Source organism: Coturnix japonica, chromosome 2 (assembly GCF_054131305.1).
Source record: "Coturnix japonica strain WE chromosome 2, WE-NBRP24, whole genome shotgun sequence".
NCBI lineage: Eukaryota > Metazoa > Chordata > Aves > Galliformes > Phasianidae > Coturnix > Coturnix japonica.
The window spans coordinates 41193529-41210221 of NC_140664.1; the positions used below are offsets into that span (position 1 = coordinate 41193529).

The following is a 16693-nucleotide window of genomic DNA, read 5'->3' on the forward strand; positions in this document are numbered from 1 at the left end:
GCAAACTGTCAAAGTTGCCTTAAACAGATAAGAATATGAAGTTATATTCAAGAACACTGATATCCTCTCTTCACTGCTGCTTGGTAGTATTATCTCAGGTTTATCATTTCTGCTTTGCTTTTGACATTTGAAAAATAAAGAAATCAGGTACTATAGAACTTCTCTTCCATGTTCTAAAATAAAATATTAACATCTAAGAATTCTTGAAGAATTTTCAGCTCCAAAGAGGCTTAAATTACATGTTCTGCGATTCCTTAATTATAGCATACATTCCTCCTAGCTGGAGATTCCCTTTTGAAGAATAAAATCAGGACACAGAAAGATTTTCTTTATTCAGCTGCTGCACTTACTCCCATTAGTGCCAGCTGCTGAACATGATGCAAGTGACCTTATTCTAAATATTTATATTTTCAGACTAAAATGACAGACACTAGAATAAAAAATTAGCATCACGTTGATTTTCGGTGGTTTTGTTATTGCCCCTCTGGAACATGGCAGAGCTACCAATATAACTATCATGTGCAATGCTGTTTGAGTAATCCACTTTTTATCAATACGTAGAGGCTTGCATTTCATGTGCTACTTCTTATTAATATTCTATACAATAGCCAGCGCAAAATACAAATGGCAAAACTGAAAGTATGAAACAAGAAGCTGAAAGAATTCAAGACAAATTTAACATTAGTGCAATCCCTTTTTGGAACAAGAGAAACATAATTTACCCTCACATTAATATTGCTGTGCATTTTGATAACAACTTACTGCTTATCAAATAGAATCTAAATCATTTTTGAGACTCGACCATTTAAACAGACAGACACTAGCTTCATTTTGCAGCAACGTGAATGGCCATGGAGGCTGGGCATGTAGGAAATCCCACCAAAGTCATGAGGTGACAGCAAGTTCAGTTGGGAAAGGAACACCAAACCAACAACAGTAATTCTTCCTCCTGCTACCTTCTATCTTCATCTATCAAGTGCTTACTTGGGGTTTGCTCTAACTGTTATCTGATTGTATTGCTGATGTTATAAAACACACACACAGAAAAGAAACACCCTGATGTTGTCCCCCCCCCAAATAAAAAAGGCTGTAATTCAACCTACCATCCTACTAGCAAAGATCTGATTGAAATATATTTGTATTTGAAGCTCTTGGTGATGATCTAGATTTATGCATCTAAATTACAATTAAATAATGTTAAAGTTGTGAGTAACTCACAAGAGCAAATAAATACGCAATTAAAGAGAAAATATACCATATGTCCTTTGATATCTAGGCACATTGCAATGCATTAAGAAAGTCATAAAAGAGGCACCCTGTTGTGGTTATGTGTTCTGAGACATGTGGCACATTTCCATTGCAGCTATCTATTTCCTTACTTGTACGCATCTGTGCCATTATTTACATGTTGTTTTTAAAGCAGAGCTGTGGAGTCTTTTTCTACTGTTTCTTTAGATCTGTGGCTATTTATGAATACAGAAGCCCAGCATTTTAAAAATAGGAATGATTAATCGTCGCAAAGAAAAGGGAAATAAATGGATTCAATTTAACTGCCTGACAAAGCAAGGAAAGAGATGTGGTTCTAATTATTAGGAATGAATGATTTTACACACATACCAGTTGAATTCTATACACCATTCTCCCATGTTTTGTGTGGAAATAGGAAGGCACTTAAAAGTTTTTCATATTTAATTAGGACAGTTATTGCAAAATATGATCTTCTTCACTCAGAGGGTGGTGAGGCGCTGGCACAGCTGCCCATAGAAGCTGTGGTGCCCCATCCCTGGAGGTGCTCAAGGCCAGGTTGGATGGGGCCCTGGGCAGCTGAGCTGCTGGGGGGCAGCCCTGCCCATGGCACGGGGTGGGACTGGGTGGGCTGTGAGGTCCCTTCCAACCCTGTTAATTAACAAATCTCATCAGTTTAATCAAAGCTGCTGTGACTGCGTTCACTCAAAGCGCAGGGAATGGTAACCATGAGTCACCGTGATGTCTATCAACTTCAGCATAACAGGTTTCTGTCCGGCGCTGAGCAGAGCGGGGTCGGAATGAACCAACGCCGCGATACACAGAGGGGTGGCTGAGGAGGTCGGCATGGCGCAGGGCGGCTGTATTCAAACGGCGCAACGAGCTCTTGATGCCGCTTCTTTGCCTAGCCTTGCAAAAAAGCCTTGTCCCCCTCATGGTTACCTTCTTGCTGCTGAAAAGCGAGGAGGAGCTCGCGGCCCAACTTCGGTTCCCCGGCGGGAGCAGGATGGGCCGTCCCGCTGTGCGGGCTCCCCGCCCTCTCGCAGCTCTGTTCCCGGATCGCGGGTTGTGCGTGAGCGGGCGGGTGGGCGCGGGCTGGGCCCTGCTGTGGCCTGTACGACATGTCGGTGGCGTTCGCGGCCCCCCGGCAGCGGGGGAAGGGCGAGATCACGCCGGCCGCCATCCAGAAGGTGAGGGAGGGCTCGGGGCTTCGCGCCGTGACGGGACGGCGGGGTGGAGCGGAGCGAGGCTGAGGCCTTGGTGCGATGGAGGGCTGCGGGCCTGCAAGCGCTGTGCGAGGCCGTCATGGAAAACAGAGCCGGGCCCTGCGTAACTGTGGGCTCGGCCTACGTGGGGAGAGTGCTGGGGCCGCTGAGAAACATGGCCCTCTCCAGCTCTGCTCCTCTCCTAAAGCTTAAAGGGAAGCGGTATGGCTGGCGGCCGTGACAGGGCTGCGGAGAGAGGGAAGCGTGCCTGTGGTGTGTATGTACTAACACTGAGTATTCCGTGTTGGTGGGGGTGAGGGAGTTCAGTGCTGTGCTTTGGAGCTTAACCGTAGGCCCTCGCTCTTTTCCATGAGAGGCCCTCTCAATTCTTGCTCTGGGATCTCTCCCACTCAATGATGGCAGGCTCCTTGTGTGGGAGCTCGTCGGATACAATCAGCTTGTGGCTTAAGAAAGAACGTGGGTGTCAGCAGGGAGGGTTTTGCAGTTCAGGGCGTTACAGAAGGTATGGGACTTCAGTGGAACCTTGCACAGTACCACAACAGTCTGTGCTTCACAAATGAAGGTGGGAAATGCATATCCACCAGGTAGAAAGCTGCCTTCAGGTCACTTACTTAAGTGTGAGAATGTAGATAATTAGGTTTTTCTTGTGCTGTAGTCAAGCTAGTAATTTGATGTTAGTGTACTGGCAGAACTCTGCTATAGCTAAAGCTGGAGAATCTTTGTAACTGGCACATGTAAGTTGTCAGGAGTCTTGAAGGTGCCTTCATCCAGCCAGTAACTAGGCTGTCTTGTGATGGCAGGTGTCTGTAACTTCTTCAAAGAACTGGTTTTCCATCAGCAGTAGCTTGATAAAAAACATATAAAACAGTGCTTTCAGTCCTGTCAGGCATACAACTGTATTCCTTCTTGTTTGTTTTTCTCTGCTTTTCTCCTAGCTTTATTTCTTTATTTTCCCTAAAGATGTCCAGCCTGTATGGCCACAGTGGAGAGAACAACCATCTCGCTGGCAGTTCTGATTTCTATCTGTATTGTAGAATGGCTTAGATCGGAAGGGACTTCAAAGCCCACCCAGTCCCACCATGTACTGTGGGCACCCAGTAGCTCAGCTGCCCAGGCCCCCATCCAGACTGGCCTTGAGCACCTTCAGTTATGGGGCCCCACAGCTTCTCTCTCTGGGCAGCTTGTTCAGCACATCACCACTCCAGGTGCTAACATGCTTTAAGTAAATGCTGCCTTTCTCTAGATGCTTGGAGACTTTTTGAGGAGGTCCTTCATTCAAGGCTTCCCTTACAAGTACTCTGTGTACTGTATAAATTATACTAATTGCTTTTTCTCCGTTCTCTTTTTCTGTTGAATTTGGCCACTGGGTTTCCTTAACACTTGATGTTAGCACATATGAAGTGTGCCAGTGTAGGAGTGTGTCCGGGATCCTCTTAGGAGTTTGCAGATGTAGTTCTGCATAGTGTCAGGAGTTCAGAAACTTGGAATATTGTGGTTCTGTCTGTGGTTCCTGCTTACGGGTGATGTTTCCAGGTCTAGCAATTTCAGGAAAGATCTGTTTCTCACTGATTGTTCTCCTGTATTTTGGTGAATTGCTAGTTTGAGTTTAGGGAAGACTCAACTCTTTGCTTTATTCTTATCTGGATGTAAATCCTGAGTGGACTGCATAAGGTTCTAAGGCTTATGACCTTTGTAGTAGAGGTGGATTAGTCAAAAGGATTAACAAAGAAGTTGTCTTTTTTTTCTGGTAGAATTTGCTAAAGTTGGATCCCCAGGGAAATGGAAGTGATGTAATTATAGTGCTTGTGCTTCCCTTGTAGAATCATAAACTTGGCTAATCTCAGCCACATTCTGATTTGTGATGTTTTGATTCGGTGTTCAGAAGATGGGAAGAGCCTCAAAGATGATTAAGTTCGTATTAGTTTTGTGAAATTCAGTAGCTGAGTGTCACGTCCATATTGTAAGGGGAGAGAAGAAGTGACCAGATTTGCAGATCTAGGATGTGACACTTGATAGGCTGCAAGGATCTGAACTAGTTTTCCACTGGGGAAACCAAGAAATTGATGTAAGATTTTCCACTTAGCTGAGCAGGCTTGGATAACTTGGTTGGTAGCTCAGATTTGCCTTGGTTTTACTGAACTTCTGCCTGATCAGAGTGCAGATGAGTGGTTAAGACAGAGATATGAGCATGAGGATGTGCAAGTTTGGGAAACTTTCTTCACTAGGAGAGTGGTTAGGCCCTGGAACAGGCTGCCCAGGGAGGTTGTGGATGCCCCGTCCTTGGAGGTGTTCAAGACCAGGTTGGACGGGGCCCTGGGCAACCTGATCTAGTAAATGTGTATGTTTGGTGGCCCTGCCAGGCAGGGGGGTTGGAACTACATGATCCTTGAGGTCCCTTCCAACCCGGGTCATTCTGTGATTCTGTGAAACTAGGCTGTTTATTTTTTCCTGCTTGTTAGCATAGAACATCTTTATTTCATGTACTTCCTGCAGAAGGCTGTGAGACCTGCAGTTTCCCATGGTTTTAGAACTTTATTTTCCCCAGAAAAGTAATTAGTATGTGTTCATATTCCCAAACGCTTCTGAAATATTGTCTATTGTGCTGGTTAAACCACGCTTTAAGAGCGTGTAATTATACAGAACATTTGTAATGTAAATCTGGCTTTACTTTTCAAGGCATTTCCTTGAAACAATCTTGTATGTTAAGCTCAGTTTCTATCAGTTAACCATTACAGTGCCTTTTATTATTGGATTGTGGGCTTCAGAGGGAGAAGGAAGATTTATGCCCCAAGTCTTCAAGTTTGTTCTTTGGTTGAGATTACATAAAAACTCAGAAAACTTCCCATGAACTTCTTGTAGTTAGAATGTAAGTACTTAAATAGGGAACATCATAAATGTATTTATAATAATGACTTAAAACCCTCGTACTGGAACCTATAAAACTAAGGAGGAAGAGCGAAAGATGTAAGTAACTGGTTAAAGAAGGGCTTTCTGGAATACTAATTTTGTTTAAATTTTGTTAATTTTCTTTATTTTAAAAAAGAAATCAAACTTTTAAGAGTACAACTTACCTTCAGTTATTTTTTCCCGTAAAGAATGTTACACTTACCTCAGATTTCTTTATTCTTTCAGATGCTGGATGAAAATAACCATCTTATTCAGTGTATAATGGACTACCAAAACAAAGGGAAGACATCTGAATGCTCTCAGTAAGACATTAATCCAAATCTACTGTGGACTGGGTGGATTTCCATCTAGATCAGTTGTTGATTTATTTAGCTCACTTTGAAGGAGGACCACGCTGAGAACAGTAGAAAAATATTGCTGCAAATAATGCAGTTAATTTTTTTCTTTGCTGTGTAAATATCACTTCCATCACTGAAACATTGCAACTTGAGTAGTACAAGTTGATAGCATAATGACAGAAAAATGGGGACTGTGTAACTGAGAGATCTACCTCTGTGTTGTAATTACAGTTTGCAAAGGAGGTAGTTTCCTTCTTAGACCTTTCGAAACGATGTAATATTTCTGCTGTTTATCACTTGCCTGAGAACAAACAGACTCCACCTTAAGTTTGGCTTGCCAGAATATACCATGTAAACTTGTTGTCTAATGGAGTTTCTGGAGGGTGAGACAGCTGTGGACCTGGACAGATATTCCTCCATGTGATGACAGATGGGTTATCACAATGTGGCTGTTGAGGCCCTTTCTAAGAGGCTGGTAATGTGGGAGGAAAGCTGGAATGATGAATGGTAGGTATTTTTGTTTCAGGGGATTACTTCTATTGATATGAGTAGAGTTACTATATTAAGCTGTATGCAAGCCTGTAGTTACTCTGCTCCTGCTTACAGGCTTGTTCTTTTGACTCTGGGCTGGATGTGGATACTCTGGAATTTAGTTCTGCAGCAGAAAAAAAGTTGAACAGTGAATATCCAGGTCTCGGTCCTGATGGAATGTTTACGCTGTCCTTGGTCATGATTCATTTCGATATGATACCTCACATCTAGGGACATTAGGGAAAGAGAGCTCTTTTTATAGTGTTTCTGTTGGAAATGACATCATACAGACACGTACTCTAAATGCCTGCTTGTGACTTTGTTTAGGGTAGGAAGTGAAACAGTTGAGGTCACCATGTTTTAGGTTTAATTTGCAATACAGAAACTGTAGAGGGCAAGCAAGCCAGATCTGGCAGAAAAATTGGGAAAGGTTGGCCAGTAGGGAGATGTGAGGAAAGCACGTAGAATTCTTAAGAACAGTACTCTTGTAAGTTGTTGGAAGTTGTTTCTTGACACACTGTGACTTAAGGCCTCTTTTTCCTTTGTTCATTTTGGTAGATACCAGCAGATGCTACACACAAACTTGGTTTATCTAGCTACTATAGCTGACTCCAACCAGAACATGCAGTCTCTGCTACCAGCAGTAAGTACAAACTAGCATAACACTGAGGAAATAGGTGTAATAATTTGGATTCACGGGGAGGGGGAGATGATTGAAAAACTGTCCAAACGGTCTGCAATTTACTATGCAGTGAATACAAGATGGAATGTCTCTTCATGTCATATAAGTCTCATTAGCTCACTGCTTATGTTATGCTCACAATCCGAGTTATTTAATTGAAGGCTTATATTCTGGGATTAAGCATGTTGTGCATGCAGGATGTCTGGCTTGGCTTGCAGATGACTTAGATTTTTCTCAACTAAGAAGTCTCCTGGTGTGGCTCTTGGTCAGCTCTTACAACAGTAGTCTCTTTTTCCCCTTACATCAGGGAAAAGTGAGGTGTTTAGTTTTGTTTTACTTCTTGTTTTTTGCTGGAATATCATCCATTCTTCAGCTTTCATGGAATGGGGTTGGGTAAATATCAGCTTTGAGGTACTTTAGGTGGGTCTCTTAAATTCTTTTCTTCTCTCCTTTATCGTAAAGCAACCTCTATGCATTGTGGATAGTGCTAATGAACAAGAAATAAGGTTGCGTGGGTTTATCTTGAAACACTGCATATCTTTGGCATTGAAGCATTTGTTGGGATAATACTTGCTTCTTTTTAAAAAATAATCTGTATTTTCTCTGTATCACCGAACTTTTTATTTCAAAAGACACCACCAATTTTTCCACTATTTTTTCTGTTTGTGGAGTGGCAAGGAAAGATACAATGAGCATTAAAGTAACTTGCTATCTGACTGTGGTTATGTGTTAATCAGAAAGCTCTGGGAGTTCACTGCGAGTAACACAAGGAAGTTATTTTGTTTTTTAGTCATAAGACTTTTCTTGAATTAATATAGTCTTGATTCATTTCTGTAATATGAAGCTAAAAAGAATGTCTATAAAACAGCCATTCCTAGATACTAGTTCTTACCAACTGAAATTGAATTACTTTTTCTTTGGTCTCTGGAGAAGTGTTCTCCAATCATTGCTACTAGCGAAGCATCTTTTCAAGTTGGTACCTAGAGGACTATAGAAACGGTGCTTCATTATGTCCAACCTGTTGTGCCTGTGGAGGCTTCTCTTTATAAATCCAAGCTTGTAGCTGTGGGGGGAAGGGAAGGAAACCTTTAAGAGGGCTGTGTATGTTACTCAGCTAATATGTTCTTGGAGGCTTAATTCATATCCTGGTTCTGATGACAAGTGGAAATGAATTTGACCTTATTCTAGTCCCTGGTGCACAGCCCTGTTCTTAGAGTTGAATGTGGTGACATTCCCTTCTTAAGAAAAAAGTGAGGGTAAGGCCATGAAAGGTTTTTGCAGACCAGGACTGAAGTGCGTTTCTGCTCCTCAGTGTAAGGAATATTTTTCAGCAATGACAAAATAGTATAGCATTTTTTCTGCTTTGAATAACTGGACAGGGAATACAAAGTAATACACAATTAAACTTAGATGTTCAGTCTTAGTAAAGCATAGATGCTTTCACCTACTAAGTAAAATTGTTGAAGAATTGCTTGAAATGAAGTAACTTAATCAGATAAGAACAACTTTTTTGTTGAAGGTTTTGGAAAAAATTGTTCTTTAATCTATCTTCCCAATGAGGTTTAGCCAGGAGGATTTGGGAACGTGTGAGTTACTGCTTTTTTACTGTAAGATAAACTTCTTCAAGCTTGCTTCATTTAGTTTTTCACTTAAGACCTAAGGAAGCTGATGAAGTGTTACGTTTCAGTTCACCACACTTCTGTGGCAGCATTCGAACAGTCTTAGTAAAATTCAAGTTTTGTGGCTGACACCAATGAAATATGAAGCAAGATAATGTGTGTGAACACCTCCTTTTCTCTTTTAAGTAGTAGAATATAAAAATGTCACAGTATTGCTGTTGCAGTAGCTTCTCGTATAATTTAAGAGGGCTTAAGAGTTGTAGTAGACGAAGTAAACATTGGAGGCTGTGAGTGAAGAGAGCTGGAAAGATGTTCTGATATTGTAATAAAGTTCTTGTTTCAGTTGTATATTGTAATATTCAACATTTATGATGCGTGTCTCCAGTTACAAGAGAGCTGCCTGCACATTGGAATACAAAGGAAGCATGAGGTTAATCTTGAGTTGACCAGCCACGGCAGTGTCAATAGCAGCATTGCTCAGGGTAGCGTCTTCTGAACAGGATGGGAGTGGTGGCTAAGTCTGCAGTTGATGCAACTTTTTGTTGCATCTTACTAAGTTTACAGGTGCTTTCCTTCGACAGCAGTGGAAAATCTGTTTGTCATCACCATATTGGGTAAGCTTCCCAACAAGAGCTTGTCTTGTGTTCTTTGCTATACAGATGTATTTGGTTTCTTTTGGTCTATTTTCAAGGGAAGTAACACCAAAATATTGGTGTCCTTGAACAGTAGATGCAATTAAAGGTCATTACTGGGACTTCCAGCCCTCCCCCTGATATAGTAGGTGCAAGGAAATTTGAAGCTATGTGATGTCTAGAACTACATCTTGCTCTCTTCAGCCTTTGTTTTAGTTCTTAGGATTTCTTGAGATAATGGCATTAAAAGGTTATTACCAACTGCTGAATCATAGAATTACCCAGGTTGGAAAAAGACCTTGAAGATCATCAAGTCCAACCGCAGCTTAACCAGAACCCTAACTCTAAAAACCCTACACTAAATCATATCCCTGAGCACCACATCCAAACGGCTCTTAAACACAACCAGGGATGGCGATTCAACCATCTCCTCGGGGAGCCTACTCCAGTACCTAACTACCCTTTCTGTAAAGAATGAAATTAGACTTATTTGTTCAGGCCTTTTTCCTCTCCTGTCCCACTGCTTCTTACTGGAAATTCATGAGAGAGCCACTCATGATAACTTTTCTGAAAGAAACAAGAGGAGAAGGTCAGTCCTACACGTGTACACATTAGTGGTTTTTATAACTGCAGATAGAGAGGTCTACAATAATTATTAGATAGGGGACTTTCTGTCTTTTTAAACTCAGAAGTTTCTCATTGTTTCTCTTACACAGCGCACAGAGCTCTTGATGTCTGTGTGCACTTCAGGATTGTGATGAAAATGAAGGCTAATAATTTGTACTTTGTTACTAAAGTGAGTTAACTCTGCTAGCAAACTAAATTCTAAATGTGAAGGAAACACAGTGCTCGAGTTACAGGAAAATGTATGCGTCTTGTTACATTTTTTTTCTTGATATCATAATATTGAAAAGTTCATTAATAAAATTAATAAAGTCATTTTTTTTTCTTGCTTGAGAAATTTATCTCATAAATAAAGCTGCCTCTAGGATTTGTGTGATTCTTCCATCCGTCTTTCACAATGTAGTTCCCCTCTTGCCGCAGTCCAAATCATTGTTTTTACTAAATAGTTCTAAGATAAATTGGTGATCTAACAACTTTAGTAACTTAAAGTAACATTTGCAAGTACAACTCAAGTTCCCAAGGGTGAAAGGAATACTAAACGCATGTGACTTGTGACAAGTTATACACTAAATGTTTGAGGCAGTCTCTATTGTATGATAGTGGAAAATCTGTTAGTGCTATTTTCTTTCCTCACGTTCACAACTGGCATCAGTCTTTGAAATTTGGGCCTAATTCTTCACATAGAGAATGACAGGGTTAAATTATTTTCCAAACAGAAGCTGAAAGCAGTAACGGTATGTTATTCTGGATGAGCATTTCAGAAGTCCACAAATAACTCAAACACAAATAATAATTATGCCCCGTCCTTGGAGGTGTTCAAGACCAGGTTGGATGGGGCCCTGGGTAACCTGATCTAGTAAAGGTGTATGTTTGGTGGCCCTGCCAGGCAGGGGGGCTGGAACTACATGATCCTTGAGGTCCCTTCCAACCCGGGTCATTCTGTGATTCTGTAACTCAGGTTCAACTGTAAATTGAAGTAATAGGCATCAGGGTGTAAAAGAAAGATTCAGTGTTTCCTCTCATGAAGCAAGTGAGCTATTAGTTGTAGGTAAAGCATGAATTTTGGATAAAAATCACTCCTATTAAATGTTTAAAAAAGTAGTTTTCAGAAATACAGTAACTTCTAGAATAGATTTTTGAAAGACAAATCCTAGATAGGGGGTGATGAGCAGAATAGTAACCAAGCTAAAATCTCTGAAAAAAGGAATGGTGTGGCATTCATCATTTTTATATTGTGCAGGTACACTCCAAGGGGGATTTCTGTCAGTGTTTGTGCTCTTTAAAACAAGAAATTTAGATGCTTCTGTTTGGTGTGAAGTTTCACATTAGAGTAACTTAAACAGAAGGACCATTTCCCAGCTGTTCTTTGAACGAGAGGCAACCAGAGCAGCTCTGGCGTAGATAAATTAAGGTTTGTGTTCTGTACAGTTACTAGAAGATTTCAAGACAGTGGAAATCTTGAATTGGAATCTTGAATCTTGAAGGAACGTTGTTCTTTCATCTAAGTCTTTTTGTAACTCTCAGACAAATATTTACTCTGTTTTGTGAGCCAAAAGTGAGAGCGATATGACCCCTTTGATGATGTCTGTAGCTTCTAGTTAGGCTGTCTTTGTAGCTAAGGAACGAGAAATTGAGAGCGTTTAGATTTATTTTGAAGTACCACGATTCTAGTAGTCCTGCATCGTCCCTGTATTTGAATGATTTTGGAGATTAAACACTTTCAGTGGAAGGGTGAAGGAGATTTTTCCAGAAGTGATACAGTATTGTGGGTCTATTAGAGATGAGACGTAATTCTTTTTTGCTGTCAATAGCCTAGTTCTTAAGCATGACTGTAACAACCAGCTGTAAACACAGTGTGCTGTGATCTAGCTGTATGAGCCCTTACAAGAGAGATCTGCATCCATTAATTGACTTGGTTCTGTGGCCAGCACATGAGTATCTGTTTCCATTTTCTTTGTGTGAGGTTTTGGATGTTTTTACCCCTGCACGAGCACTGATTGCCTACGTGTTCATCATATGTAAAAACATGCTTGCGGGATATTAGGCGAAAAAATACGTTTTAAAAATAATCAGATTTTATTCTATTTGTTTCACTCTAGTGCGTGGAAGAATACAATTAAGAAACTTCTCTTCATGAGGAGGAAGTCTTGTAATGTGATCAGTATTACAAGCTTGTTAGAAAACATAAGGGCCAAAGGGACAAATCCTTATAACATAGGTTTGGTGAGCTGTTCCTCACCTGGTTTGTTTTTTGACTCTCTGTAACAACACCAAATCTGGAAGTTGCTCTGTATCTTTTGGGGCCAGTAAGGTCATCACAGAATCACAGAATTGTAGGGGTTGGAAGGCACCTCTAGAGAGCATCGAGTCCATCCCCCCTGCCAAAGCAGGCTCCCTACACCACGTCACACAGGTAGGCGTCCAGGCGGGTCTTGAATATCTCCAGAGAAGGAGACTCCACCACCTCCCTGGGCAGCCTGTTCCAGTGCTCCGTCACCCTCACCATAAAGAAGTTCTTCCGCACATTCATGTGGAACTTCCTATGCTGTAGTTTCATCCCATTCCCCCTAGTCCTGTCCCCACGCACTAATGAAAAGAGACCAGCCTCACCACTATGGCTCCCACACCTCAGGTATTTATAAACCTGGATCAAGTCCCCTCTCAGCCTTCTTTTCTCAAGGCTAAACAGACCCAGTTCCCTAAGTCTCTCCTCATAGGGGAGATGCTTCATCCTTCTTAAGCAAAAGTGAATTATATATAATGTGTTTCTAAAAGAATTTTCAGATTGTGGATCTCCATCTTATCCACTTTTTCAGGTGGTTTGTTTTACTCCAGAGAGGCTTTTAAATGTTTTAAGTTTGGCTGTTGAACAAGTTTCCCTTTACCTGGTTAAGCTGACACAACCAGTGCTGTACTGTCATCAGATGCAATCCTGCTGCATGATGTTTTACTGTTTTTGTTTGATAAACCTGTCTGGAGAAATCAATGGAATAATTATGGAGAAAGGGGAATATTCTCTTTCTGAATTAGTTCAGGTTAACTGCGGGGCTGTGTAAATGACTGTCAGCAACACTGGTCAGTCAGTATTAGGAAGTGGAGACCAACTGCAGGGAGTGCTGCCAGCACTTAACAGAAATTCTTACTAGAGTGTGGGGTTTTGAGCTGTTACCATGTTACGGGTGGATTCATAGACAACTTGAAACAAGAGGATGGCTGTAACTTTTGCAAACTACTTTGCGTGTATTGCTAATCAAGTGTGTCCACATGGGGAGCTAGTGCACTGTGCACGGAAAACTGCTGACATTGCCTACAACTTCTGTGGCTGATGTAGAAATCACTGAAACACAACGACCAATTTGATTAAGGTTATGTTCTAAAATGTAATTCTTGTGCTTGAAGATGTGATTTACCTCCCTTCAGTACAATATTTGTACAATACATTTCTGTCTCAGCCCCGAACAGTTTGCTGAGAGTGGCACAAAGCACACTGGTAATATCAATGTTATTTGTACAGATGCAAGTCCTTTTGACTGTACAGCTTTGCTGTTTCTTTAATGAAACTTACATCGGGTTCACAGGATTCTTTGTGCTTTAATTGAGTGTTCTTAAAGCCTGCTAGATGAAGTAAAGATGGAATTTTTCCCCTATGTTAATAAACACGGGTGAAACCTGTAAATATTGGTCCGGGTCTTAAAGCATCTTAAAAGCCAAAGAGTTGAAGATTAATGATTATGAAACTGAAATTTCTGATATAAACAGCATTCTATGGGGGAGCTACAGAGCACCTCTTAATTACAGCCTGGTTCCAGTAGCTGAAGGTTCTCTGAGTTAATGCCCATGGTTACTTATTCCTAGTCTGGGTGCTGTTCTCTGAGGCTGGGGCACGTGTTGTGCTATTAGCAACATGATATTAGCAGGCCACAGTACCTCCTGGGGTAGGATATTTTGCTTTGCAGAAAATGGTATTTGAGAGCTGAAAACAAAGATGATCGATTAAATCCCGAGTTAGAGCCCCCCTTAGAATGATTAGAAGACTTTTATGTTGGCGCTGCGTGTAGCTTGTAATTGTTATTCTGAGAGAATTTCAAGAAAATTGAATTTGTGGTAGTGTCCATTAAATATCTATCGCTATGTGTATTGATTAGCAATACTTTGCTTCATCATGTGCTGAGTTGTATTTCCTGACTTGTACGTTTTTACTGCTTTAAGTTTTTTGACTACTGAGTTTGTATTCCATCATTATGATACATAATCAAAACTTTCAACCTACTGTTGGTGGTAAGAAAAATCTGGTATTTTTGGCATAGGGCAGGCAAGAAATGATAGATAAAAGTTCCAGATGTACAATTTTACCATGACACGTTTTTGTTTGATTTCTTGCATTTGATTTAGGATGCTGAGCACATAGAGCAGGTTGAGAGGAGGGCCACTATCATCAGTGGGCTGGAGCACCTCTCCTATGAGGAAAGGTTGAGGGAACTGGGATTGTTTAGCTTGGAGAAGAAAAGGCTCCGGGGAGACCTCATTGTGGCCTTCCAGTACTTGAAGGGAGCATATAAACAGGAAGGGGCATGGCTGTTTACAAGGGTAGATAGTGATATGACAAGGGGGAATGGTTTCAAACTGAGACAGGGGAGGTTTAGGTTGGATATTAGAAGGATGTTTTTTCACACAGAGGGTGGTGACGCCCTGGAACAGGTTGCCCAAGGAGGCTGTGGATGCCCCATCCCTGGAGGCATTCAAGGCCTGACTGGATGGTTGGTGACCGTACACATGGCAGAGGGGTTGAAACCAGATGATCATTGTGGTCCTTTTCTGTGATTCTATGATTTATTTTATTGCCTAAAAGATCATGGTCAATAAAAAGCGGTTTAACTGTTGTTGTGAGTTTTTGCTTTCAAGTAATTTCTAAGATTTGTTTGTTGAAAACTGTCCAGTGTTTATTTTTCTTGTTTCTCTTTTTTAACTTATAATTGTAGGCCAATTTCAGTCTTTCTCTAGTTCAGCTTTCCAGAACTAGACAACATAGTTTAAACTTTCTGTCATGCTCTGATAAATTATAGATGCTTACAGTGGCTGTAAATTGCAATCTGTATTTGGAAACATGACCCAAAAATCAGTGTTTAGCAAGTGAAGCTGTGTTTAATGCTTATCTTATTTCTAATTTTCTAATTTACTTCTTACTGATAGTAACACATTTAACATTTTCTACTTCATAATTGGAATAAAATTAGGGGAGGCTTTAATTTTCATTCCTTTCTGTTGCTTATTCAGAAGAATGAAGAAAGTAGCCTTTCCTTTGGTACTTCCAACCTAACGACACATGGATGTGCTCTTACCAAGTGACTGAACGTATAGAGTTCAAGTTGAGTCACTTTGCTTTCACAGTTTTCTTTGTTTGTTTTCTTATTTTCATTTTTATTCAAGTATTTAGCTTTTGGATATTGTGCTAATTTTGCACTTCAGAAGGTCTTTCTCATGATCACTGCATATTACAGGGACATTCAATTAAAAAAAAAAAAAAAAGGCTAAGTGACCCAGGTTTACTTCCTTTTAATTAAAGATGATTTAAAGGAAGTGTTATTACCTCTCAAAGCATGGAAAAACTGTGAGAGAAACAGGGAAACTGCCATTCTAAAATATTTTTTTCTTCTTTTTCCTTCTGTCTGCGGCAAGTGGAGAGATGCTGTAGAGGAATTTCACAGGGGAATAATTATATCTGCTGGAGACACTTCTTTTTAATTGCTATCAGGTTGTGATTGGTTTATGACCCTGACATGAAAGCTAACAACACCCTTTAAAAATATTATATGTAATGTAACTTTGTTTCTATCGCATACATGTATGTGTAATTATCTCCAAATCCTATTTAAACCTTGTTCTGATATCTTGTGTTGTTGAATTCCTCAGGTTTATGTGATTTATATGGTGTCTCATATGTTTAATGTTATTCCTCAATTTATTGACTGTTCTCCTGGGGTTTTCTTTGTTGTTAAAACATAAATTGGATGATCTATTTTTTCTGTAGATCATACATTAAATTGTATTTCTGACACATCCTCTTATGTTCATTTCCTTTCCCTGTAAAAATAAAAATCTGTCGTTTTTGATTTGTTTCAGGTAAAAGAAATTCCAAGTCTTTAATCACTGGTTGCCTGTCTTTGGAGTCCTTTTGCTTTTATAGTATCTCTCTGTGATTGCTTTCTCTGAACCAAACATGTATTATTATCACAAATGCCATGGCATTTTATTTCTAGTGTTTTATACCTGACTTTTGCTAAATCAAGTACTGAAGATGATCAGAGAATAGATCTACATATTTTGAGTGGTTTTAATGGAATTTTTTATCCCTCAAATCTCTCCAGGTAGTTGTCATTTTTTTTTCCTCCATATCAGTTACAGTGTTTGTTCTTTCGAAAGAAAGAATGGTTCAAAATTCAGTGTAATTGTCTTCCTTGTTTTTCCATTTGGATTTCACCTGGCACTATTCTATTTACTCTTTCATCAGTTAATCTTGCAGCATCTTCAAATGCTGGTGTTTAATGTATTTTCAAGAGATTTCTGTATGTTTCTTTATTCTTTGAGCCTTGTGTGTTTTCTTTTTACTTCTCACCGGGTATTTAGAATCATAGAATTACCCAGGTTGGAAAAGACCTTGAAGATCATCAAGTCCAAACGCAGCCTAACCATTTTCTGATCAATGATAGCATATATCCACATACAACATTTAGCCTAAAGGCTTTGTCAAAAAAAAACCCAAAAACTTGTATTAAGAAACTTTTGTTATATATACAACTAAATGGTTTTTATTTAAATTTTTGAAGAATTTGAATAGAGTAAAAAGACATAACTTCCCCGTATTGACAGTTTACTTGCTCATCTCCTCCAT

General features: G+C 40.1%; 1 protein-coding gene across 3 annotated transcripts in view; it reads left to right on the forward strand.

Annotated features, from left to right (window-relative positions):
- The first annotated feature begins 2301 nt into the window (after nucleotides 1-2301).
- Nucleotides 2302-16693, forward strand: part of SS18 (SS18 subunit of BAF chromatin remodeling complex) — a 40770-nt gene continuing 26378 nt past the window's right edge. For all 3 annotated transcript variants that reach the window (XM_015855467.3, XM_015855468.3, XM_015855469.3), the window contains exons 1-3: nucleotides 2302-2435; nucleotides 5604-5680; nucleotides 6806-6890. In XM_015855467.3, the coding sequence (XP_015710953.1) occupies nucleotides 2367-2435; nucleotides 5604-5680; nucleotides 6806-6890 (231 nt within the window). In that variant the 5' untranslated portion in view covers nucleotides 2302-2366. The remainder of the gene's footprint in view (nucleotides 2436-5603; nucleotides 5681-6805; nucleotides 6891-16693) is intronic.